This window comes from Takifugu rubripes, chromosome 12 (genome assembly GCF_901000725.2).
Source record: "Takifugu rubripes chromosome 12, fTakRub1.2, whole genome shotgun sequence".
Taxonomy (NCBI): domain Eukaryota; kingdom Metazoa; phylum Chordata; class Actinopteri; order Tetraodontiformes; family Tetraodontidae; genus Takifugu; species Takifugu rubripes.
This window is the reverse complement of record NC_042296.1, coordinates 12,797,808-12,825,413: the sequence shown is the minus strand read 5'-3', so window position 1 is coordinate 12,825,413 and position 27,606 is coordinate 12,797,808. Positions and strand designations below refer to the sequence as shown.

The following is a 27,606-nucleotide window of genomic DNA, read 5'->3' as shown; positions in this document are numbered from 1 at the left end:
TCTAAAGCAATGATAAGTATCTAAAGTAACTAACCTGGTCCGGATCAGGTTGAGCTGCGCTATGCTAACACTATAGCACAGTGTTTTATTACACTGTTAGAAAAGCTGGTTCGTTCTACCTCACAGAGGTGAAATGCTTTGTTAGCATTTAGCCTAACTGAACAATTAGGTTATAGTTAACCTAATTAGTTATTTTGCAGCCATGCATGCCTGTGCCACCGGCAAAAGCCTGCAGTCTTCTTCAGAGTAGGAGGTTTTTTATTTGTAACAACAGTCATGGGTGATGACAGGAAGGGAATAACAATGGGATGGTTCCATTTCATGTTAGCAACCTTCTCCTTAAAGACATGCTAACTGTCTGTCTCACACACACACACACATCAACAGGCCATTAGGAAGGTGTTGCTTTCATTACCTCCTGCCTGACCCCCCAGCGCCGAGCCGTCGGAGTTGAGTATAATGATGCAGAGCTGGTCGGGATCGCAGTGTAAATACAGAGAAAGAGTCAAAATTCAGGAAATTTCCATCCCTTTCTTCTCTCTGCTCTGTGAGCCAGGTGGGAAGTATGAATGTGTGGCATCTGGGGACCACCCTGTGTTTGGCACCACATCTTGCTGCAGCTACCCCCCACTGGGCACAAGTAATAGTGGGAAAACAGAGCGCTTAAGGCCTGCGAGTCCAACTGCCACTCTGACAACACACACGCCAACACAATGGGAATAAAAAGACATGAAAACACACCACACGTGCATGAGAGGTAGCCAAAGATCCTGTGACCTCTGACCTCTCTCTTTTTAAAGTGCACTTTAGTTCCTGGAACACAAACTCTTTAATCAAGGAGCTTTATTTTGGTTTTTTCCTGGGGCTTCAGGCAGAAGGACGCTCAAGCTACAACAATATTTAGAGGTCATGCAGACTTTTAGGACACAGCAACGATTCAGTGTCATGTAATAATAATGGAAGGATGAATTCTCATGCTCAGGGAGTCCGTAGTCCCAGCTGAACAAAGACCTTCCCAACATTTCTGTGGAGAATTCCTGCTGTCACCCAACGTTCTGCTACCTGCAGGAGTTACAGGTAACGAATGAAGGCTTGAAAATAATACAACCGTCTTCGCAGGCAGTTACAAGACACCCAATATTTTTAACTCCAATGGGAAATAATGGGAGTGTGTAATGAGCAACGTACAGCAGCCTGGAGAGGCGTGCCTGGGATTCATAGGGAAATGCGAAAGGATGAAAAATGCTGTTTTCAAATGCACACGTTCTATTTCCTCACACGTCGTTCATCACAGAAATGGAATCATGGGGAAATCCACACAGATGAGTTCTTCTCACGTCCTTGTTCATCATACCTGCGCTACGTTCTGTGACTAGGATTGTTTTTATGGGCAATTCCAGCCCCGAGCATGTGTGCTGTGGTCCTAATGACCGCTGTTGTCACGGCGATACCACCTCAAGGCCCCTTTCAACATGTAAACGGCGAGTTCTGAACCACCTTGAGCTGCTCGTATCTCTCTCAGACTCCAGACGTAATCGTGCCGCTGATGCATCCAGATCAATGTATCAGGACGTCTAGTTTGAGGAGGGAGGCTGCCACAGCAGGGCCCGGGGGGGGGGGATTGGAGGCCGTTAGGGTGTATCCAGTTTCAGACTGGGAGGCAAATGGCCTTGGAGATCAAGGATAATACAGCAGATTTCTAAGTGGAGCTGATATTGATTAGCGTTGCCCCCGGTGAACTGCTCGCTGTAGCTTCTCCATGTAAGCTTTTAAACGTTGCTCTCTTAATGGCCCCCTGATCCATAAGGCCACAACCACTGACCCTTCCAAACAGGGTCTGTTGTTGTTTCTGTGATAGCACATGGAAGGGTGTCGAGTTCTTCAGGAACATCATGTCGCCGCGGCCTTACAGCTTTTCGGGAACCTGCCAACCGGAAATCTGCTGGTTTTCCGTCTGTTGTTACTTTCGACGACTGTTTCACCGATTTGCTCATCATCTTCTTGTTGTCCAGCGTTTGGCTCCTGGCCGTCACCGAGCTGAGAAGAATATTCTGCAGAGTTGGCTGCGTGCGATCAACAGCGCAGCTATCTCCTTTTACACAACGCTCTGCTCATGAGCTGAAGATTTTCCTTGTTGTTTCGCCGTCTGGGTTTGGTTGGAATTTCTACAATGCTGCAGCTGGTGCTGAAGGTCTGACCGACCAGATGCTAAGAGGTTCCTATAGAAACGCCCGTTTGAAATACACATCTTCTTCACCACTTCTGTGCAGCAGAGACTTTAATTATGTGCAGAGTTGTCAGTTGTTGTCAGTTGTAATGTGTTTTGAAGCACTGTCCCATACTGAGCAGCATTCTTAGCACCCCTCTGTGACGTTATGCTTTCCACTTCATGTTAGCAACCGTGCTTTGAGTTTATGCTGCTGCTGCTAATGAAGCTGCTGCTAATGAAGCTGCTGCTGCTAATGAAGCTGCTGCTGCTGCTAATGAAGCTGCTGCTAATGAAGCTGCTGCTGCTAATGAAGCTGCTGCTGCTGCTGCTAATGAAGCTGCTGCTGCTAATGAAGCTGCTGCTGCTGCTAATGAAGCTGCTGCTAATGAAGCTGCTGCTGCTAATGAAGCTGCTGCTGCTAATGAAGCTGCTGCTGCTGCTAATGAAGCTGCTGCTAATGAAGCTGCTGCTGCTAATGAAGCTGCTGCTGCTGCTAATGAAGCTGCTGCTAATGAAGCTGCTGCTGCTGCTAATGAAGCTGCTGCTAATGAAGCTGCTGCTAATGAAGCTGCTGCTGCTAATGAAGCTGCTGCTGCTGCTAATGAAGCTGCTGCTGCTAATGAAGCTGCTGCTGCTGCTGCTAATGAAGCTGCTGCTGCTAATGAAGCTGCTGCTGCTGCTAATGAAGCTGCTGCTGCTGCTGCTAATGAAGCTGCTGCTGCTGCTAATGAAGCTGCTGCTGCTAATGAAGCTACTGCTAATGAAGCTGCTGCTGCTGCTAATGAAGCTGCTGCTGCTAATGAAGCCGCTGCTGCTAATGAAGCTGCTGCTGCTGCTAATGAAGCTGCTGCTGCTAATGAAGCTGCTGCTGCTAATGAAGCTGCTGCTGCTGCTAATGAAGCTGCTGCTGCTAATGAAGCCGCTGCTGCTAATGAAGCTGCTGCTGCTGCTAATGAAGCCGCTGCTGCTAATGAAGCTGCTGCTGCTGCTAATGAAGCTGCTGCTGCTAATGAAGCTGCTGCTGCTAATGAAGCTGCTGCTGCTGTTGCTAATGAAGCTGCTGCTAATGAAGCTGCTGCTGCTAATGAAGCTGCTGCTGCTGCTAATGAAGCTGCTGCTGCTGTTGCTAATGAAGCTGCTGCTAATGAAGCTGCTGCTGCTAATGAAGCTGCTGCTGCTGCTAATGAAGCTGCTGCTGCTAATGAAGCTGCTGCTGCTAATGAAGCTGCTGCTGCTGCTAATGAAGCTGCTACTGCTGCTAATGAAGTTGCTGCTGCTAATGAAGCTGCTGCTGCTGCTGCTGCTAATGAAGCCACTGCTAATAAAGCTGCTGCTGCTAATAAAGCTGCTGCTGCTAATAAAGCTGCTGCTGCTGCTAATAAAGCTGCTGCTGCTGTTGCTAATGAAGCTTCTGCTAAGAAAGCTGCTGCTGCCGCTGCTAATGAAGCTGCTACTGCTGCTGCTAATGAAGCTGCTGCTGCTGCTGCTGTTGTTGTTTGGTCGTTGGTCCCGGGACTTCCACATGTCCACCATGTGAGTGGGATAACTAGTGAAATACACTCATCATAGCATTAAACCAACAGTCCACACTGATAAATGTGTGCTAGAGAGGGGAGCTAATGTTTCTAAACCCCCTCTTACAGCTATTACAAAAGGAGTGGATTAGCCAGCAGCCCCCTGCTAGGACAGAGAATGGATGAGAATTGGAAGAATCCCATCTCTATGGAATTATCTAAATAACAGCCTGGCCAATTTAATAAGTCCCAGCCTCATCAGACCTCATCAGCTCCACCAATTAAGCCGTCGCCATGGCGGCTGGCAGGCTGGTTGTATGCTACGGTGATGGATGGGAGCCGCCGTGGCGATGTGCTTCGCTGTGCTGCTGAAAGCCGCATTGCCGACATTCTTGTGGTCAAAGATGTGTCGCGAGTTTAAGAGAATCTGGGCCAACAGCCGTAGCCGTCATTAACGGGCTCTGATGCTGCGTGTCGCATAGACAGGGCGGAGCGGCGCTCCTGGCTGGTGACACCATCCATCTTTATTGCTTCTGGCTTCATCATGTGCTCTGCCAGGTTTGCCAAGCAATAACCTAGTTGGTTCTGCGGAGTTTGCAAGCATATTAAAATGGTTAATTGACTGAATCGTTATCACGGAACAAGATCAACGGCACAGTGATGATTTGAGGACGACTCCTAACGTGATTCTTTACACGGTCTAATGCAGTTTGATGTCGTATAAAGAAAGAAAGAACGCTGCAGCGCATGTGCTTAAGGCCGATGTTTCAGCTGTCAGAGCCAGTTTAAACGGGTTCGGCCCTCTCTCAAGGCATTACCAACGCTACGCTGGCGTGTGCGAACGCTACAAATATGGACGTCAACGTCCTCTTACTGTATTACCTCCCCAGGGTCAAGATGTGGGGAAAAAACACAGCTCTCTTCCTTTTATTGGATCCCATTAATGCTGACTGAGGGGAAAACGAGACCTTTCATCACTTCAGAGATGTTTAGGCAAAGACTTAGTCAGATCTGTCTGACACAGGTCAGCCGTTGTTTCTGATTACCAGCCCTGATTTTCCTCCGCAGGGATACAGCAGCTTCTGATCTGCGTCCGTGCACTGTTGAAGACACTCTGAAGACTGTTAGGTGTGCATTTGCTCACTAATAAGGGCTGCTCTTTCCTCTTTCTTTACAACACGAGCAAAACGGTGCTTCCATGCATCCAGAGAATTTTATCCAGCGTGATCATTTTTGTTCTCCTCCACAGTTTGTAGCGGAGCAGCATGACAGCAGCAGGAGCCTGGTGTGGAGCCAGTCTTGTTTTATTTGTTCATTTTCATCAGCCTTGACTGAAGTTTGAGCGTTTGAAGTAGAGAGTTCCTCGTAAACACGCTGCGTGTAACATGTTGCATGTTGGAAACCGTTTTTGGAGTTGTTACATATCGTTAGCAGGGTTAATGCTACAGCCAGAGCACGTTACCTTGGAAACAGTTGAGGTCTTGACTGAACCCAAGGTAGTTTTCTCTGTCAACTGAACCCAAACATACGATGGAGGACTCTGAATGTTCTTCATTGTGAAGCCGCTGTGCTCTTTGGAGGTCAGATATAGAAGCTGCCCCAGACCAGAACGGGTGATCTCCAGATGGTTTCCATCCAGACAGTCAGAGATCACGAGACCTTTGGGCTCTGTTTCCCACAGAGTTCTGACGAAGGTCGTCTCACCAAAGCGTCGCATGTTGACTGTTTAACGGAGCGTTCCCAAGAGTTTCCAAACATTCCCGACTCCATGTGAATTCAGGATCCAACACAGCGTCTGTCACCATCATGTCACTGGTTACGTTCAGGGATCGTTCTGCTCAGTGGAAGCAAACGAGAGAGAAACAGTGATGAGGAACGTTCCAAAGCAACCAAGAACGGTTCCAATAGGAGGAGACGCGCTGTTTTAGAGAGGAGAGTGGTGATGTGACCACGGATGGGATGTTTTAGAGAGCAAAGGCAGCTCCACCTGCAGCCTGCGGAGGCTCCTGTGGAGGCTCCTCCAGCTCCACCACCTCCTCTCACGCCGCTGCTCCCCTCCGCCACACAGTCACCTGATCCCCAATCAGCTCCAGTGCTGCCGTTCATCGATCCCCAATCAGCTCCAGTGAGGGAGGGGGGCTGTGGAACCCCCTTTGCACCCCAACCCCCAACCCCTTCACCCCGTTTAGTCAGGAGCCGGGCTTTCAATGATCATCAATCAGCGCCACTGGCAGCATCGATTGTCCCTCACTCCCAGCAACATTATTGATTTGTGCGTCCCCGCGTCCACAGGATTGTCCTCTGTCCTCGGCCCACATCGCAGCTGTCACATCGATCGCCCTCAGATACAGTATTGAGGTCTCTTTATTGATAATTCATTTATTGTGCTGTAATTTCATTTTCTTTCCTGTCCATGCTGTTGTTACTGGAAACGCGTACGCCTGAAACCTCGTTAACAGACGTACAGCCTTTTGTCTTCATGCCAGGCTTGAGGAACTGCTGGGGTTCCTGTTTCTGCAGCTGTTTATATGCTGTCATTCAAGATTCATCATCAGGGGCTGCATGAAAGCTACAAAAACCAGCGTAGACCCAGAATAAAATCTAAATCAGGAAGAGTCTCCTCAACAAATCGCCACGGGCGTGGCTGCGGCCCAGGTTTGAACCCTGGAGCCTTCAGAGGAAGCTCAAAAGTCTGGTCCAGCATATATTCCAGGTGTGGAACTGAGCTGGTTTCTCCAGGCCAGTGTCACGTATGTGCAGCCATACGTGCTGGAGGTGTGGCTGATGGGCAGTTGTGTGGAATTACAAAGCCCATCTGTGGGATTCAGCTGGATAGTTGGGAGTTTCCCGGGTCCCTGGAGGCGCTGGCAGCGTTATAATACTGCTCTAAGAGGACAGTCTGCCCACCCAGGCAGTGGCAAAGACCCCCCCACAAGCAAAGTAGAGCCACCACCATAACCCAAACTGACCACCTTTATGCTGTAAGAACAAAGACGCTGACCACTTGTCCATTATGTGTAACGTCTGTGTTTTTTGTCTTAGCTTGCGTCTTATTTTGGCTCCGTCCTCTAACTAACATACGCACGCTCACAATGGCGCCGTACTTAATTGGCTCGCTGGCCAGCTGTGGATTAGGGCCACCGATACCGAGGTCGGCTGCAGCAACAAAGATGTTGGCAGGAGGGAGAAGCATATGTTGGTTCGGCATTAGAAACATCTGTTCCCGCCACGTTTTTCAAAGCTCCAGCTAACGCCATTAGCAGTCGACACTTTGGATGATGCCGTTTGAAATGGGTCATCTACCGGGGAGACGGCACTTTGAACATACAGCACCCACCCTTCTCTCTGGGTCGTGCAGAATCAGAATGTGTAGAATCTTTCTATTCATAGTCTTACAAATAGATGGAGAGATGAGTTGAGAGGAAGCCAGACAGAAGATAACCACGTCTGAGAGAGATGCAATGGAGGGAGACGGAGAGAGTGAGAGATGGATTAGCATGTCAGAGACTCCCTACATAACATTACTCTTGTTAAGTGCGCAATAGCTCATCGATCAGGCTTCTACTACCTACATCCAGGGCTCTTCCCTTCCTGTAATCCATAATATGATCTCAGGGCTGCAGGGCTGCAGTGCTGTGGTGCTCCAGGAGCCCTCTATGAGCCCGTCCAACCGAGGGCGGATCAATACTCCCCCATACTAATCTCATACTGCGAGCTGTGGCTTTAAAGACTGGGGTTGGACTGTGGCTGTCTTTTTTTACCACTCCCTTTGTCTCTGTCTGTGAGTCTCTCTATGACTCGGTATCGGTGCTTCCATCTGGAGCCCTCCCCTCTTTGTCTGGCTCGCCGCAGCGCCCTCCTCCCAGCGCACACTCCATTTATCAGTGCGTGTCATTGAGCCATGTGTGCTGTCCCTGTCAGCAAAACGCTGGCAGACCGTCTTCATTTCCACGCTGAGGGATGCGCGGACAGTGGCAGTCGTGAGAGTTATCGACTGGGATCCGTCACAGCCTCCCCTTTGGGAAGCTACCACTGTCTGTCTTCCTGTTTGGTGGCCGTGCTGATCCTGTCATGTGACATCTTGTGTGAATCCCCCCATCCAAATGTTTCATTTCAGTTTTACTATATATTCACACCTCACGACATTTTTTTCATCATTTTTTAATGAGTGTTGAGTCCCAAATCTCTAAGTTTGAACTTCTCAGTGTGAATATCTTCCCCACTTTTGACATTGTGATTAATACATAATTCATCACTAACAACAGGTTAATAAATAATGAATATGATTATTTCAGGAACAATTCCACTGACAGGAGGTAATAAGGAATTAACTGTAAGCCACTTCTCATCAATTTTATTTACTCTCTCTTAGTATCTTAACATCTCTCACCTTCTCACCATTTTTCCCATCCCGTCATCATCATCACCACCACCATCATCATCATCATTGGACTTTTAACTCTCTTTTTTCTGTTGCTTTCTTGGAAAGCTTCCTTTTGCTGAAGCTACTTAGGATGAGGTGTTTCGGTTCAAGTGGCTGAGCAGCACCCTGAGTTCAGCCTCTTTAGGGCTTTGCACACACTCAGCAAAGCAACACCGACCCAGTTTGGCTCCATACCATTGTGTAGAACCAGTTTTGTAACAGCCTGTGTGTGTGTGTGTGGGTGGGGGGGGGGGCATTCTTGCTCAGCTGACAGATCCACCCTCCAGGTATGAACAAGTGGATGCGATTCTGACTCTGGTACATTTGGTTGCACATCCCGATTCACATGTATGGATCAAACTGTCATAGAGCCGCTGGTGCCGGACCATCTGCTGCATCCGTGTGGAGGAAGATGAAACAGGATTATCGAGGGCCGGCTTTGTCACGCTGGACCAGAGGAGGAGGCCCATCATGAGCGATAATCACTGATGTACACAGTGGAGTTAATAAATGAAATATGCAGCAAGCCTTCATTTAAATGCCGATTGTTGGTTTAATGTCTCATCCAGAAGTACAGCTGCAGGCGCTTATTGCTTCATTTGCTGTGCTGTTAATGGATCTTTTGATGTGCAGAAAGCCACGACTATCTTTTCAGAGCCACACTCGGCCCGGACGATGATTGAGCCGAAGCCGTGATCGAATTAGGCAATAGTGACAAAGACATCTCCCACCGAAGTGTTTTCATTCGCAGGCGTGTGTGTGATCATATCTGTGTTCGACCCTTATTAAAGTGTTTTACTGGATTCTTGCAGCAACCCACATAAAAACAATTAGGAGATCCAAAGAGCCTTGTTAGCGCCGAGTGTGCGCTGTACTCGGAGTCTGTGACCTAAAGATTGCAACATCAGCAAGCTAACACGTGCACCCAGTGGCCTAATTTATTCCTGGCTGTGCCACCGATGGGGGTGTGTGGAAAGAAAAGGCGGAAAAAACAAGCTTTCAGGCTGGCAGTCATTTGTTTTGAATGTGTTTACTATTTCAGTGTGGTGTTATGGGCAGAAGGAGTGTGTGTGCCTGTGTGTGTGTGGGGGGGGGCAGGGCTGGGCTGGGCCACGTCAGGCTGAGATCACAGGGTGGATGGAGGCTGTTGATCTTGGGCTGGAGTCTTAAACAAATTGGCCATTTTGCTGTGGGGACGGGGAGGTAGTCGCAGGCGTAGCGTCAGCACGCTCGGTGTCGGGTTCCCCACATCTCTTAGATAGCTAATTATCTGCCCGAGTGCAAAAGGAGAACTTTGGAAAAGGTTTTTTTATCTTGGGATTTTTGTGTTTCGGCAGCTTTTCCCCTCACGCTCCATTCCAGGCCAAAATTTTCACGGCTGAATTTGGCCAGTTTGGTCGCGGCTGAGCAGAACTTACATCATTTATGGTGGCATCAGGAGAGAGAAATGAACTGAAGCTCAATGTTTGAACTCATAAACAGCAAAATATGCTTCAGAAAAGCTCAGAGATCATTTTGTGTGTTGTTGTCACTGCTTTATCAATCCTGAGCGCGTCGCTTCGTCCTGTCATGCGATGTCCTCTGCTATCAAGTCCCCAGCACCTCTCGCATGTGGAGCGGAGATTAGAGCATCAACAGTCCTCTCCGTAGGTGTCATCTCTGACACGATGAAAGGTCCTGCTCCCCCCCCCCCGGCAGCCCCGTGTCGTCAGAGCGGCCGTGTCACGAGCTGCCAGGCCTGTAATGGGAATGTGATGACAGGACAGCCGTCAGGACGCGTCTGAGCCAGCAGGTGCAGAACAGCAGCAGTTCTGTGGACAAACGGGCCGGTTCACCACTGTCGAGCTTCTGACCTGAACAACCGTCTGGGGAACAAGTGTTTGATACTGGTGCTGGTTCTCAGTCGACACGTCGTGGTCAGCCACCTGCTTCCCTTATCTTTCGCTCTCTCCACTGGTTTGTGTCTTGTTTCCTTCACTCCTTCTCTTCTCTTTTGTTCCCAACTGTCCCCGTTCCTGCTCTCATCTCTGCTGCTCTCAGATTCCAATCTTGCTGACACAGACTGAAAAAAGGGACCAATGCTGTTAAAACCCCATATCCTCAGCCAAGGGTGACCCCCATTTTTCTCATGAGAACAGCTCACGAAAGCCCCCCCCCCCCTTTTTTCTCTGCATTCATTTCTTTATCCGGTTTGGTCGGCCTCAGTGCACACCTGGAGCTCAACTATAAAAAGATGCACACTCAGACCTTTAGCCTGATGTCCTTTATCACTGTATTAGAACCAGCCTTCAATATGAAATCATTTAGGCAGAAACTGTCGTATATACAGGGCTTTTCTTTCTAATAATTGGTTAATAAGAGGGTTTTTTCTTTGATTTTGGTCTTGGTTGCTCCAGAATCAGAAGCCTTGGTATGTTTGACAGCTTTCTCACCCCTCTGGTACGAACGCTCGTGGAGAAAGGCATACAATTACAAATTAAAGAAAAAGATGTCTTTAGAAGTAAAACAGTGGGGGATAAGGCTTCAGAAACAGGAATGCCTTCTAGAAATGAGCTTTGGCTGCCAGTGCGGTGCTGCTTTACTCTCTCAGAGGTATTTACAAGAGCGATTACTGTGATTATTATTTCAACAATACCCTGCAATGCTCTTTCATAAGCTGCCAGCCAAGGCCAGAGTAGGAACGGGCTGCCAGCATTGGGATTTGGGGATTTTTCTCAATTGTTAGTTGTGTCTGGAATTTTGTCTAAGCGCTCCGTTGGGGGGGCAGAGTGGAGGAGGAGATGGAGAGATAGAGATGTGATGGTGGCTGAAAAGAAATGCAAAGTGGTGGAGAAGGGCTTAAACCTCTCTGATGGGTCACAGGATGGAGGTATCCAAACATCATTTTGTTTTCTTTCCCTTTCTGTGCAGCTCCTACGGAGCCTTTGCTGTGTAAATTTGCAGACGGAGGACAGAAGAAACGCCAGAGCCAGAGCAAGTACCCCCAGAATGGGAGACCGTGGCACAGAGAGGGCGAGGTAAGATGTCCGGCCGTTGCCCAAGCTGACCCCCTCAGAAGGTCTCGGTAGAATAGACCAAAAAATATCTCCGTCCGAATGAGGTGTTCGGTTTACCCTGACCAATGGGTGCTTCATCCATGCTCACCTTCACTTTCTATGCTGCTCTTCCTCCACACCCCTGCAAACGTCATCATCTGGGACTCTTGGAAAGTGACGGTGAAGCGTGAGGGTGGCTCGCTTCTCCAAGTCCTCTCTTTTGCTCCTCATCTCGTAACACTGACAAACTCACTGGATATGAAAAGCAAGCTGCAACATGCACCACATCAGAGTTTCCTTCAGCACAGTCAGTGTCTAGAGCTGATAACTGCCAAAGCCACATAAACCAAATAAGCCTTTTTCCATTGCAGCAGAATGACGTTCTAAACAAGTTGTTTACTGCTGATGTAATGCTATTCCTGTTAACCGTCGCCGCCCTTCTCGCAACATCTGGATTTGCTGTCTGTCATTGGAATTCACCCTCAGTCGTACGACTGTTAAAAAGGACGAAGACAATTACCCGAGATATGGATCAAACTGTCCACTCGTGTCTCCACACGTCACGGGGAGTGCACCTCGAACCTGTGGAAACCAGAAGTGGCGAGCATTCATCAACAGCACGTGGAGGCCAGCCTGAGCTGTGTTCTCGGGATCCCAACTACCTCAGTGGGGAGGACACACAGAGGAGACAGGTGGCGGACTGTTCCAGAGAGTCAATACACACACGCACACACGCATTCAGCGATGCTGACAGTTGTGCTGAAACGGCAGCATGTGAGACCTGGAGGGATGAAATGTTTGTCCTTGAGGACCCACGCTCCCTACGTGTCCGCGTGGGTGGTGCAGGCTTCATGTGTCTGACTGGAGCCCTGCATGGCCGTGTCTGCCCGTCACATGTTCAGCAGCCATGACACCCCTAACCCAGTGCAGCCCGCTCCACCATCACACTGCTGCTCAGCGGCCCCTCGTAGGCTCCCACTCCGCTGGCGTATGTGTGATGAATGGCTTGAATGTGCGTGCCCCCTCTGCCCGCCCATCCATCCGTTTCCTGTTAAACGCAGGTGAGAGGCAGGAATAGGCCGTAGCGAGGTCACCGGTCCACCACAGAACACATCATTGACCCACACGGATACAGAGGGTCCGAGGGTCCAGTCATCCCAGCGGCATGTTATTGATCTACGGGAGGGAGCCTGGAAAACAAGACGATTAAACGTCTCGGTTGTCGTGTGCAACTATATAGTTTGATTTTGTAGAATCTGAGCAAAGCAAAACAATCTTCAAATTGCAATTTAACACTTTAATGTTAAATGAGCAAATACAATCTTCTTCAGCTGGCTGATTTTCTCCCAACAGTGGATTAAGTATTGTGATGATATCACTGTGTTAGTTTAGCAGGCTGCAGGCCCTTTTTGATTAAAGTCCTGTTATTAAGCATGAATAAAAGTCCAGAATCCACTCATTATGTGGCCTGCTTTATTCATTCTTATGTCCTCTGTAGTTGCCCCCAGCTGAGCATAGATGCCAGTATAGATGTAAAGTAACTCCAGCACAGTTGCTTCATGCACACGGTGATCTGAAAACAGCAGATAGAATTTTAATTTATTAGTGGGCCAGTCAGAACCTGTCCATGGGAGAGACTGTGTTTCCAGAGTATATTTCAATATGCCGTTTCCTTTTTTTCCTCACATTGTTTCGTCATTCTCTCCACCTTGCCCTCTCTCCCTCTCCCACATTGTTTCTTCTGCGTTTGAAGTGTGTTTCGCTGTTTGAAGTCTTCCCAGATCCCCCAGCAACATATGGCTGGAGAGAAGCTTACTGTGTCTAAGAAAAGTGGAAAAAAGAGAGAACACATTGCACGATCAGTCAGGAATTGTGGGGATTGAATTCTGCAGGGGGGCTGCTAACGGCTGAGGAAGATGACAGATTTCCTTATAAACTATCCGAAGTGGAAATCTTGCTGGTCGTCAATGTCTCACGCTGCCAAACTTCATAATTTTGTAAATGCAGACAGAGGCACATTTACACACAAGCAACGTGGCTGTTTGTTGTTTGATTCCTGCCTCCTTACGCTCACTTCTTTTCTTTTTTACCAACTCCAAACTTTCAAAGTCACACTTCCCAAGCAAATACTCCAGGGAAATGAGTGTAGATGAAAAAACATCCGCCATTTCACTCTGTGAAAGCCTGACAGATGTCCGTGTGTGTGTGTGTGTGTGTGTGCATGTGTGTGGGTGTGTGTGTGCGTGTGTGTGGTGTGTGTGTGTGTGTGTGTGTGGGAGTTTTCCGCTCTAACTGCACCACAAATATTGTTCTCTTTTCTAAATAATTGCTCCACTGACCTTTTGATCTGTGAAAAAGACCCCATAGAGCTATGAATTAAAAGAGGCAAGTCACCCCCTCACATCCATGTGATCCTTTTGGAATTTCGTGGTTTTCTGCATCAATTTGTTAAGAAAAAAGAAAAGAAAGTCATCATCAAGTATGGATAAATATAATAGCAAAAGAATCCGATCTTTCATGTCTTTATGAAACACGCATTCATCATTCAAACCCTCCTCGACCAAGCACTTCCTGTAGCTGCCGAGCCGACATCGCTCCGGACCTCTCGTGTCTCCAACTCTCTCCAAATGCTTCCGGAGCTTCTCCGGTATGTTGAGCCGAGGGTTCTGACTTGGCCGCTCTGCTCTGGTGTTTTGAGTCATTATCCTGTTCCATCAGCCGGTTTTCTGCACATCTACAGACATCTTCACGTTATCCCGATTCACTTGGGAATCCCCGTTCCTCCGATCCTGGAATCCTGACATTTCCTCCACCGCAATCAACGGTTGGGACGGAGAATCCGTGATGATATGCAGGGTCCTTTGATATGCAGGGTCCACATTGTGCCAGTGCCGCTGCGGAGTCTCACTGTGCTCTTTAGCAAACGTCAGGCGAGCAGCAATGTTCTCTTTAGTTAGAAGCAGCTTCCTTTGTGGGATTCCAGGTTGTTTGTTCAGTGTTTTCTGTACAGTCGAGCCCTGAATACAGATGGAAGCCCGCGAAGCCTCTCCAGCTTTAGCTGTTGCTAGGGCCTCTTTCTTTACATCACGGATGAGGCTCTGTTGGTGCCCAGACCTTGGCAGAGTAGCTCCAGTCCCAAAGTCGCTTCAATTGAAGATCGTTAGCCCAACTGGAGACCGGTGGATTTCTAAAGGCTCTGAAATCACTTTACAACCCTTTTGAGCGTCGTGTAAAAGAACAAAAGTTGATGGTAGACCCCCTTAAGGCTCTTTTTGGCAAAGCATGGGTCACCTCAGACTTGTTTTTATCATTCAAAGGAGCCGTAGTTCACACCTCCATCCCATTTTTCTCCAAGGTTAGCTCTTTTTTCCAACACTATGAGGTATAAATGGTTCTTCTCAGTCTATGACAGATCCGAGGACCTTTAGCGTCATTATTTTAGGCACAATATAATTAATGTGGCCACATTTTCAGAAAAAAAATGCAGACAATCATCTTGATCCGTCTACTTTGATGCAAGAATGGAATAATTACATGTTATATTAGCTTAACTCTAAATTGCCGGGTGACGGACATGTCAAATAATGGTTCCTCTACGGATCTTTCCTCACAAACGGTGAGCAGCTGGTCTGACGAGAGGACAGCGAAACACCGGTCCATGTGGGCCCATAAAAGCTCACAGAAACATGCAGAAACGGAGGTTATGGACGGAACCCTTAGCTTTCAATGTCATTTCATCTCAGTCAATCACTGCTTGTTCTCACAGCTAAATACTTTTGCCCTCCTCCGCCCAGCAGAACGATCCAAAAGCTGACAGAATCAGTAATTAGTCGTGGCTGTGCAGGCTTCACCCTGTCTGGTGTGGATTTCATTAGCCCGTGGAATCAAGGACAGCACTCGGGGGAGTCATCAGCCTCACAGACAGCTGACCATGTTATTAGCACACACACACACACACACACACACACACACACACACACACGCTGGCGGTTCAAGTTTCTATCATTTTCAAGTTCCCCAGCAACACGAGGCAGATGTGTGGATTTAGGGAACAGTCGGGAATGTTAAATACAGTCACATAATTCAAACACAGATATCAGCTGTTCGATCCAGTTTCCTTTTAGATCAACAGTACAATGTTGCTTCCTCCCACCTGACTGCAGCGCACCAGCCTGACACACGTGCACACGTGCACGGTCACATCACAGACAAGGAAGTGGCGTTCCCATGACGTCCATTCAGTGAACATTCTCGGCCCGGTCACTCTTGTGGGCCAATCCCCTCCTCCAAGCCTGGATCCACATTCCATGAAAGCCCAGCACAGGTGGCCCCAAGGAGAAACAAGGGCCGAAGGTCACACGGAAGGATGGAAATAAGGAGGGAAATAGAGCAAAAGGGACACACAGACCAAAGGGACGGATGCAAAAAGGAAGAGAGACGAGAACAAGGCGCACGTGTGTATCCTGATGAAATCTGCTACCCTCAGCAGACTCCCGTTAAAAGAAATCGGATTAGCCTTCCTCTGAGAGAAGCTTCGGGAATGCAGATGACGGATTGGAGCACATTTCACTCTTGGACTTGAGGGCCACACACACACACAAACACACGCACACACACAATTTAAATAGTTTTCAATCACTTCAGAAGAAGGCTCAGCACACTTTGACCTTGACGACCCCGGAACAGAAACACATGAGCGGGTTCTTCCTGCCGTCCGAGTGTGAGTGGGACGGTATCTGCTTTGACGTCTGCAACAGAATAGCAGGAAGAGGAATGAGAGAATATTATTGGGAATAATTTGTCTTCTCGTTATTGATTTTGAATGCTAATTCTCTCTCTCCCCCCCCAGACTGGGATGGCGTTAACATACGACCCCACTGCAATGCAGAACGGGTAAGAGCTGCACGTCCAATCCATCCTCTGCACCAGCTAATACACTCACTTCTTGGCTCAATACGGCTGCCATACATAAAGATTAATGTTGTGTCTCCACTTTGTTGCTCTTTGATTAAGGAAATCTATATGGACTTCAAATATCTGTTTCGCTGGTTGTGCAGGATGAGAAATAGCAGAGGGTCGCTGAGTGTGCGTGTGTGTGCCCGGGTCTTCTCGTAAGCGTGTGTGTGTGTGTTTTCTTGCGTCTTATTGTCATGACTTAATGGTGCTGGGGAAATAAATGACCCGGCAACGTGCTTTATTTTTCCCCTCCTCGCTGATGCCGGATGGAGGACAAAGGTTCTTCATATCTCCCTCGGAGTCGTTCAGAGGAAAAACCTCATTCTCCAGTTCCTAAACAACCTGTCCTGCAGTGGCTCAAAGTGAATCTCAGCCACAGAAGTGGATAAAAACCAGCGCTCATTTCCAAAAGCCTCAACTTTAAGTATCTGCTGGGTTCCAAATAAGGCAAATAACATTTCCAGCCAGGCGGAGCAGGAACGCCGGAGTCTTAATGCGCTCACGCCGGAGCTGCGTTCAGCCTGATGAGTCTAGTTCCACCTCTCCAACCAGCCCGAGCTGGGGAGCAGCAACCCTGAAAGTATCTCGTTTTATTTTGTTACACAGGAGAAGCCAGATTGAACAGATAAATAAATAAGCATTTTACCTTTATGATTCATGTCAATGGAAAAAAGTTCAAGCTAAACGTGGATAACAAGCGCTCCACGCACACACACACACGCACGCACGCACACACACACACACACACGCACGCACACACACGCACACACACACACGTCTGCGACTGTGTTTTCAGGTGCTCGTTGTTCTTATTTTATTCTTATCAGTAAGTCTTGATGGCAGCTGGATAAGAAAATCAAACCTTTTCTTCCAGCTTTGCTTCCGATCAACGTCTGCACCACTATTACAAACGTATGGTCATTTATGGTCATTTATGGTCATTTATGGTCATTTAAGGTCATTTATGGTCATTTATGGTCAACTTATGGGTATGATTTAATTGATGAGGATTGGCAGGATTAAGGAAAGAGGCAGAACATCAGGACCCCGATGAAAACCTTGACTTTGATCACTGTTCTGGCTAATTTTCTGGAGTAGAATGATCATTTTACAGAGGAATAGAATCTTACCACCTCTGCACCACACAGACACGATGAAAGCTTCGTTATTCAATATTTAATCAGACAGAAAACGAACTGGGTAATACAATATCATCTGATCCAGGATATTGATAAGATACAGAGCAGATTTATTGGTCTTTGCTTCACATCCAGGAATATGTGCTCACGCCTTCTGAGGAGGAGGCTTGTTGGAACTCAGCTGAACCCAAACTCAGCTCAGCGCTGTCTCCGGACGCCCCTTAACTCCAACCTTCCTGAAGCTTTTTACTAGCTCAGCAGTTCGCCTCTCCTGCCGAACGCAGCAAGAAACACACCTGCCTTCCCCTTTCAGGACGTCCGATAGGTTGCGCTTCCTGAAACAAAACCCTGGTTTTTCGTTGCGGCGCACAAGTGTCGAACACATTCGTTCCCTTCGTGACCACTGAAGAGGTGGCGCTGCGGCCCCAACAGCTTCACCCACACGGTGGTGCTGGTCTCTATCGGACCCTTCAGAGGCACCAAATATTACAGGCACCAGTTGAGCTGAAATGAGGAAAACTGTTGGGAAAATCTTGCCAGTAACTTTTAAAACCATTTGGGGTAATGCTACTAAACTCACTAGCAATGTTGCTAGTGTCAATCAAAGGGTGTGGAGATAGAATTCACCTGTTTTTGACAGCAGAACCATCAATAATTCACCGTGCAGACAGAAGTGTGGATTATTGATGATTGTGAATAAATGTGTCCCTGCTGTCTCCTAATGTGTGAGTATTCTTCATCCTTGAGTACTTGTGCCCTGCGTGGAGCTTCTCCTGGAACCAGGCTGGTCTGGGATCAGGGATAAGAAACAACCAGCATTGAATCAGACCACAAACAATAATTACATCCAGGAGATTCTCGCAGTTTTGCACAAATTTAGCTGTTGCCTGAAGCCAAATACCTCCAGTAGCGCAGCGCGGCCATTTTACGCCGCTAACTTCCTGATTTCCTCCCAGTGAAACGCACAGCACCAGTCTTTGATGTTTCCTCAGGGCAAATTAGGCCGTTCAATTTAATCACAGCCAAAATATTGTACACAGCAGCGTAAGCTATTTCAACAACCTAATAAGCAACGCACAAGAGCTGCTTCCGATCTGTTTTATCCCCGTGTTTATTGGTTTCAGTGCTCATTGTTTGCAATTTCACATCATTGCTGCGCGCAAACGCACGGTAATTAGAATCGCAAAATTACTCCGGTTTTTCCTCCGATGTCCGTTTTTCCAATTTTCTGAAAATAGGAGGGAATTTTTGAAGTCCTAATGCAACTTTTTATGCGGTCAAGAAAAAAACCTGAACGTCTGCAGAAGTTATTAAAGCCCAAAACACACAAGCGTAAATATAAACAGTGTTTGGACGTGCTTGCTTTGGGATGTTGCGATGTGGAGTCGGTGCAGTCTGAAACCCTGCTGCTGTATTTGAAATAGAACTGCAGCTTTTAAAAGCCTGTCGCTGTCATGTGTAATGCCCACACTAATATGAGCTTCAGCTGGAGTGACAGGGACTATTGGACACTGAGGATGTCTGCCAGGGATCACAGTGACCCCTGCTTCTGCAGACCTTCAGCGGCGAGATAAAACAGCGTAGCCATCCACTCCGCTTCTCTTCATCTCACGCCAGCTCACCTTCTTGAAATGCATTACGTTTCCTCAGGCCGGCTCCACACACACTCCTTCACACACTCCGGCAGCGTGGCCCTAATATTAGTATCCTCCCTTATATGATGACAACACTCAATTTGATGTGATCGGACCCGACTTTTCAATTGAAAGTCCTGCCTGCTACTTCATGAAACTTTTATTTGGCTTTCCAAATACAATATAGGACCGAGTGTGTGACCGTACAAGGTCCAGCATAGAGTGTGTGTTCTCTGCTCAATTACTAGTCAAGAGCAAATGCAATTTTTGACCTGCAGAATGAGGATATTTTAGGGAAGTGAGGACCTTCTGGCTGGTCCCACGGTGGAGGCTGAGTTGGTTGGTTTGGGCCAGAGTAGGGGGCTGAGGAGCACATAACCATGGGTAAACAGGCGTGTGTGTGTGTGTGTGTGTGTGTGTTTGAGAGAGATATCATTGTTACATTCCTTTGGTAATGGTTTTTTTTTTACAACAGATGTGAGCTTGGCCATTTATTTATCGGTCTTCTATTTGATTTTGACTGACTTTTCTTCGCCTCTTGGCAGGTTCTACTCTTCGCCTTACAGTATCGCCACCAACCGCATGATTGCACAGACCTCCATCACGCCCTTCATCGCTGCTTCTCCCGTCTCCACATATCAGGTAGGCTACTGGGCCGGGCGCCACGGAGAGGCCAGAGTGAATGAATGCTCCTGTGTTTCTGTGCTGCTCCGCTCCGCGGTGACATCTGCTCCGTAGGCGGCGAGCACAACAGGCGTGTGAACACAAGCAGCAAATTTAGAAAAAGAAAAAAATGCCGACAGTCTTGAAAACTGGAATCATTCATCAGGACCGAAAGTGTTTGAAGTGTTTTGAAGAAACAAATTTCTCCCTCTCAGCCTCGGGACCCTCGTTCTTTTCTGCATCTGCTAAGAAGATGAAGGTTTGTTTGTTTTCCACTTTGTTATTTACTCCAGCTAAATTTGATCGCGTTCCCTCCTCCTCCGTGGTGAATTTCCACATTCACCACGTCAGTGATGAGCAGAGTAATGAAACGTGCGGGACGTCGAGAGCTTGGACCGCCTTCCGTCCACGTCCGCGTCCATGAAGCGGCCTCAGCCAGGTCTCAACATGGAGGTGCTGCCGTGGCCTTTCGGGCCCCCATCACGTACCTTTGCTTGGTATGCAGAGAGACCCGGAGGGGACGGAAGATAAGAATATAGAAGAGACAAATGGAGAGAGGCAGGAGAGGTATCGCAGTGGTGGTCGTGATGGTAACGGCTGAGGGAGGGTGGGCTGAAGGTTGCGGCGCCCGACTTTGAGCTACGCTTGATTAAAACTCTGGTCCAGTACCTGCGGAGGAGGGGGGGGAGCGGGCCAAGGCGCATCTCTAATCTGCTCTCGGAAGGCTTCCCAAATTGATTTATCAAAAACAATGACCGGGCTTTTGAGGAATATTAATCCTCACAGTTTCAATATCGGCCGGTGCCGCTGCTGCTCCCTGTAATATTGCCCTTCAGCCAGCCGCGTCAGGAAGGTGAGTCCTTTAGCTTCTGTTCAAAGGCAGAGAGGGAAAACATCAAAGATTCAGCCCCGCCCAACAGACAACAGCCCTTATGGAAGAAGCTTTCTTTTGTACAAATCCCATATTTAGTTCTTTTAGCTGCTGTTTGATGACACAGATTTCTGAAATCGGCGAACGGCCATGCTAACGGCGGCGTTCCGCCCTCGTTAAAGCCTGGCCGCCGTGTGCTGGAACAACCGTTGGCTTCATTTCTGAGGAGAAACGGCTTTGATGTCCACATGACAGCCGCCATAGGCCAAATCTCCACCTAGATCTGAGCTAGCCGCCCGCCAGCCGCAGCCTGGTTTACATCAGTGTCGTAAAGGCTGCGTGGAGCGGAGCTGTGTGGATTAGAGCAGCAAACTGGCAGAGCTGTGCTGGAGCCGAATGGCCGACCAATCAGGTGCAGCGCCTCTGAGCCGCTGCCAGAGGTGGTAACACCAGGCCAGGGGGGGCAGGAGTTCCGTACACAGTGGTGGATCACAGTGGTGGATCACAGTGGTGTCGAGAGCACTGGAAGGTGGTCACATCAAGTCCAAACCAGGTTCCCCCACAACCAGCCTCCCTGTGACTGCTGGTTCTTTTCTTTTATGATTTTCAACGTGTGTGTTTGGTTTTAGTCATAATGTGAGTGAGAGGAGCAGAACTGGGTCGGTGTTAGAGGTTCATCCCAGAAACGGACCTGGGACGAGCTGGGCCCTGCTGAGCTCCACCAGAACCCTGCAAAGAATCCACCAGTGTGTGTGTGAGAGTGTGTGTGTGTGTGTGTGTCTGTGTGTGTGTGTCTGTGTGTCTCTGTGTGTGTGTCTCTGTGAGTGTGTGTGTGTGTGTGTGTGTGTGTGTGTGCTCTCTTGCTGGGAGAACAAACACTGCCGTGTACAAACACACTTGGCTCCATGTTATAGAAATCCAGCTTGTTTGGCTGTGGATCCAAATCCCGCCTTCCTGTTGGCTCTCAGGATTGATTGCTCTTACAGCACATTATTCCATGTTTGTCTTTGTTTAATCTAATCATTTTCCCGGGATCAGTGGCCAGCCTGGGTGTTTGTCTGCCACAAGCTGTCTGCTTCTCCTCTCCAGCATGTGGAAATTCTCCGTTTGTTCCGCCAGTCCTGCACCTTCAGGCTCATTCTTTCACATCCACACCAGCAAACAAGCTTTTGTCGGATTCCTCTCTGAAATCAGAAGGAAAATCTCTCAGTCCCACTTTACAGTTTCAAACTTTTCAATAATAAGCTCTCCGTCCTTCAAATATTCACAGGCATTAGCATTATGATGGAGAAGCGGGTTATTATAGGTTGTGTGAGGAGTCACACCAATAATGAGGAGACGGGCAGATTTAGTGCCTTGAGACTTCCCAACTCATTTTGATATTCCGTGGAAAGTTCAGGCCTTTTTGCTGCCTTGGACCCACAGCGACGACTCTCACCTCCGACCCAACAGTATTTAAAGGTTTTAAAGGTAAAACATGGATATAAAGAGCGGTTTGAAGTGACCGTGTGGACGTTTTCTGCTTATCTCTGCGCAGGTCCAGAGTACGTCATGGATGCCTCATCAACAATATGTTATGCAACCTACAGTAAGTATCCTCCTGCTGCGCATGGCGCCGATGAAAAGGCGTGAGAGGAACCTTTCGGGATACTTCATGAAATATACTTGACAACAGTAGAAACAGCTAAATGCTTCTCTCCCATTTCCATCACAAATATTCGTCCTCTTGCTGCTGAAAGCTTTATATTCCAGGAATCAGTTCCACGTTCCTCATAGCGATTGTTGCTATGCGCTGTTTGCATCCTTCATGATGTAGCAATCGAGGATATTGAGCGGTGAGGACATCCTGGCTTTAAAAGAGCCGCTGCAGTGTGTGTGAGAGATGCTTCATCTCAACAGGTTCTGGCTTTTCACGTTTGTTAGATGCATTTTATCACCTTGTGTGTTACATTCTTTATGGGCATGAAACAGAAACAAGCGTGGCCTTGAAATACCGAAGCAAGAGCCCTGAGGGGTTTATGGAAGAGCCTGAAATGTGCAGGTGTGTCAGGTGGACGATAATATAACCGAAATCTGGCATAATCAGAATGATAGCATAAATTATTTCTCTCAGGCCAATGTTACATCTAATAAATCAAACAGCTTTATAATTAAAGTACTTCATTACTGTGTACTAATGAGTAATTAAATATGCATGCAGGATGAGTATATAATTTCTTTACTGAACGCTGCGAACCGTTTATGTGCAGCGCCTCACTTAGCTTTAGCCTTTTAGCGGTGGCTCTGTAAACATTGTTTAGGACAACGGATATTGACTGACGGCTTGAATTAAACACTGAGTTAAAGAACAAACATCACAATGTATGGATTTACGTCCATGCGTTTGGCATCGGCCGTCCTGTCACTCGTTCCTCACCGTCGGTGGACTCGTTGGAATATGGCGGCCTCAAGCCACCCGCTGAGCCGTGGAGCAGTTGTTAGCCTGATGCGGCGAGGACCCCCCCGCTGGCCCTTCACTCCCTCCCTCCCTCCCTCCCTCACTCACTCACTCCCTCACTCACTCACTCACTCACTCACTCACTCACTCACTCCTCACTACTCACCACTCACTCACTCACTCACTCACTCACTCCCCACTCCCTCACTCCCTCCCTCACTCACTCACTCACTCCCTCACTCACTCACTCCTCACTCACTCCCTCACTCCCTCCCTCACTCACTCCCTCCCTCACTCCCTCCCTCACTCCCTCACTCCTCCTCACTCACTCACTCACTCCCTCACTCACTCACTCACTCACTGTCTCACTCACTCGCTCCCTCACTCACTCACTCACTCACTCACTCACTCACTGTCCTCCCTCCCTCACTCCCTCACTCACTGTCCTCCCTCACTCACTCACTCACTCACTCACTCACTCACTCACTCACTGTCCTCACTCCCTCCCTCCCTCACCCCTCCCTCACTCCCTCACTCACTGTCCTCCCTCCCTCCCTCCTCCCTCCCTCTACTCACTCACTCACTCACTCACTCACTCACTCACTCACTCACTCCCTCACTCACTCACCCACTCACTCACTCTCTCACTCACTCACTCACTCACTCACTCTCCCTCACTCACTCACTCACTCCCTCCCTCACTCACTCCTCCCTCCTCCCTCCCTCCCTCCTCCACTCACTCACTCACTCACTCCCTCACTCACTCACTCACTAGAGGACAGGTGCTTACAGGTGGAACAGCTAATCCCGTACCGAGAGAGCCAACTGTTATAACAGTTATACAACACTTATACCATTGTTTTGCAATGGTATAACAGTTTCCTTCCTGTGTCCACAGTGTTTCAGGCTCTCCACCCATGTGTTGTTGTGCTGTCAGCACACAGGCAGAACACACACAGCCTGCGCCACCGTGTTTTCGTGACACATGTTTGTGCGGCCTGTACGTGTTATGTGATTCCGTATGTGTGGTCCGTGCTGCTTTGCAACCAGCCTGTCCGGCTGTCTGATAGCCGTCGGCTTCCAGCCTTATGTCACGAGGCCTTCCTGGCATTAGCCAGCGGCCACACTGTGGTGTCTTTCTCATCAAGATTTGTGCCAGAAGTAGCCATGTGGGCCACAAACATCCCCACGGTCGCGTCTCCATTGTGTTCGCGGTGCTGTTTGGCAGCAGACTGCTGTGAGGCGCTAACCCCAGCTGTCACAGACATCAGTGGATAGCTACCAATCTGTCCCCTTTATGCCGCACGCTCATGTCAGCCACCTACACAAGCAGCCGACGACCACGTACACACACCCAGGCCTACGACCACGTACACACACCCAGGCCGACGACCACGTACACACACCCAGGCCGACGACCACGTACACACACCCAGGCCGACGACCACGTACACACGCCCAGGCCGACGACCACGTACACACGCCCAGGCCTACGACCACGTACACACGCCCAGGCCGACGACCACGTACACACGCCCAGGCCTACGACCACGTACACACACCCAGGCCGACGACCACGTACACACGCCCAGGCCGACGACCACGTACACACACCCAGGCCGACGACCACGTACACACACCCAGCCCACCACCAGTTCAATGAATCACATCAAATTAGCCAGGCATGCTAACTCCAGGCGCTCGGGGGCCTCCTCAAAGCATTAAAAACCAATTGATTGTGCAGTTTGGCTTCTTCCACCACGAGTGGTTTGTTAAGTCAGTGGCGCGGAATGCAAAGGCACTCCTGGTGACGAGGCAATATGGAGACAGCCGAGCATGAACGCGCAAGAAAGCAGAGGTATCCTGTCACAATAGGTAAACCGTGGGAGAGTTCTCATGAAAGAAAATCTTTGGCTTAATGACAGTCCAGCTTCTTCACTGAATCATGACTCACTGTCACATTTCTCATTTCCCAAACGCACCATTCCTGTAAACACCGCAGGTCTAAACAAAGTTAATCTGCAGAGATTTCGGTCAGATATTATTATACAGGACAGGATAATGACAAATCCCAAGCAACGTGCCGGGGACGCAGCATCATCCGTGTTAGCAGAACGGTTCTGAGCAGGAACAGAGTTGGCCAGGTGTCCACCATGGAGGAGCCTGGTTGATGCCTGGTTGATGGATGGTGGCAGGGATGAGTCAGATAGGAAACTCTGCTGCACAGATCAAAGCATCATCGTCGGTCGTCGACAGAATCTGTTCACGACCCTTTAAGAGCGCCGTCCATAGGCCCCTCCCCTGTATAGATCCCGTGTCCATATAGAGTTAAAGATTGTTAAGGCTGAGGCGTTGCTGCACAGTACATCACAGCGTGCTTCAGCAGAGGCGTTTGTTGTTATCGGGGCAGATTACGTTTGACAGGTCCATCCATATGGAACTCCACTCATCCAGTCGGTGGACTCTGATAGCTGGAGAGAGCGAACAGCTTTCAAAGTCTGTTTATGGCCAATTAATGGGCCAGATGCACTCTGCAGTGGCTCTTGTTAGAAAGTGACAGCACCTCCTTAAGTGGACAGCTGAATATGTGGCAGCATATCCTTTTGTCTGCGCTCGTGATCTGTCGTCCTTTTCCTTTAGTCTCTCTCTTATGCTGTGGATTTTTTGGCAGCCCAGTAAAGCATGAGCACCTCCCTTCATGCCTGGACATTGTTATTCAGGCCAAAAGAAACGTGAAGAGTAAGAACAACATACTCTTTATGCTAACTCTCCATGACTTCTAGATCATCAATCATGCCCCTGACTACAGTGTTGGCCCGACGCAGCACAGCTGTCTTCCTTCATGACTTATCCATCCTTTTTTCCCTTTTCCATCTGTAAACTTTATGTGCTTGAGTGCATTAGCCCTTAAATTCTGAAGGTGAATAGTTAAATACCTCAGCTGTTCCCAAGTCTGCTGTCACTGCCTCTCAATAGATGCTTGCCAGGCGTCTCAGGATTGAACCCATGACTATCTGACCTCCTTGAATGCAGGAGAATCACACGCTGCCTGATGCTAATCTCAAAAATTCTCCGTGGATTCCAAAAGAGGAACGTTATGTTGGCTCGTGGATTCGACCGGCGAGGCACATTTGGAGACTCCGGTCGTCCTTGACTTGCTTTCTCTGCCTTTTCTCTCTCGTTATTGCTCTTCGGATACTCTCATTTCTCTTCTGCTACGTTGCCCCTCATTCCGGTGCGAACGTGCTGGAAAGTGAGTGTCTTCCACTCTGCTCATTTTCCAGCCTTCAGGAAAAAGAGCTTTTCAAGTCGCTGCAGGAGTTTGCGCTTCTTTCTTCATGGGGATTAACGGTCATTAACGGTCATTAACAGTCAGCAAAAACGCTTAAATTCAAATGCTTCAGAACCGAGACAACGTTGTGGAGAGCAGCGCCGTACCATGAAATCCCAAAATGTGAATTATCGCCCTGTTCTCCCAGTAATTTGCAACACAACACAGAGCGTCTGTGAGGGGAACGTGTCCGTCCTGTTGTCTTTGGAATTAAGTCACTCAGAAGTGGTTGGGATGGAAAACTGCTCCCTTTGCTTTGTGCCCCACTGCGATGTTGGACGTCGTTCCTTTAGGCCCACTTTAACGACCTGAAAATGGGACGTAAGTTTATACAATTCTGAATTGGCCTGCTTTATTGTGATCTGCTGGATCGTAACACATAAAGCACAAAAAGCTGCCAGAGCTAAAAAAAAAAAGAAAAGAAGTCTATCAGGCTTCATTAGCCTGCTCTGATCCTTTAATTGGATTTCTCATCTCCTTTTTTTGGCTTTTGCAAACAGAGTAAATATTCTGGAGAGCTCTTTCTGTGTGAAGTGATCCATTTGTCTGCGAAATGCTCTCAGAGAACGGCTGAGCGTGGCGAGGAACGGACCGCCCACGAAGACATGACAAATGGTGTTACATGCTTCATCTAGCACGCTTCTCCTCTCTCACGTGGGCTTGGACAGAATGAAACGCTCCCTTTAAATCCATGCAAACACCGAACCCTCCTCAAAAGCAACCTGTTACGCGTTTCTCCTCGATAAGAACTTCATTACAGTGAACATTTTTAATCATAGGAGTCATAACAAGAGTTCAGATGAATGGTTTGGCTCGTTCTCCCACACGCCGATTTATTCATGCAGGAGAGAAGCCAGCGGCGCTGCCACGAACGCTCTCCGTCACTGTCAGTTAAACATCAACATGCTTTCTGCAGCACATCACGCTCAACCTGGGTGGATAATGAAGGCCTGTGTTTCAGAGCCGCTCCATCCAGACCCTGCCGGCTTTCCTCGATTGACAGACAAAAAGTAATAAGTGAGATTGATCCATCATAGTAGCTGCTTAAGTTCAAGACGGAGTTCGGACGGATGATTCAGATCCCTGCCCAAGGTGAAAACCTCTCGTTATGTGTTAACGAGTGTCACTAACGCAACGAGTCACGTTTGATGGAGACGGACAGAGTTGTGTTTCATTCTTATTTAGGAGTCCGTTCAACTGTCAGTAAATACAAACCCAAATCAGGGGCAGGAACGGTCCTGCTGGATTAGGTGCTGGACGAGTCCTCAGTTTTATGGATGGAGAGTTGGGATTCACTCAGTAGATGAGCGACTGCAGGACCACTGGGGACGGAGCTGCTTGGGTTCTGCACAGAACTGTGCTTGTTGATTAGGCCAATGTTTGCAAAGTGACGT

General features: G+C 48.5%; 1 protein-coding gene and 1 long non-coding RNA gene across 2 annotated transcripts in view; one reads left to right on the top strand and one right to left on the bottom strand.

Moving 5' to 3' along the window:
* rbms3 (RNA binding motif, single stranded interacting protein) overlaps positions 1–27,606 on the top strand; it is a 174,224-nt gene that overhangs the window by 97,431 nt on the left and 49,187 nt on the right. Inside the window, exon 7 of the mRNA XM_029844690.1 lies at positions 11,057–11,170. Within this exon, the coding sequence (XP_029700550.1) occupies positions 11,057–11,170 (114 nt within the window). The remainder of the gene's footprint in view (positions 1–11,056; positions 11,171–27,606) is intronic.
* On the bottom strand, positions 12,564–15,484 carry LOC115251668 (uncharacterized). The gene is made up of 3 exons (XR_003890189.1): positions 15,335–15,484; positions 12,868–13,002; positions 12,564–12,754 (listed from the first exon to the last, which is right to left on the bottom strand). It is a non-coding gene; the product is annotated as an uncharacterized lncRNA (long non-coding RNA).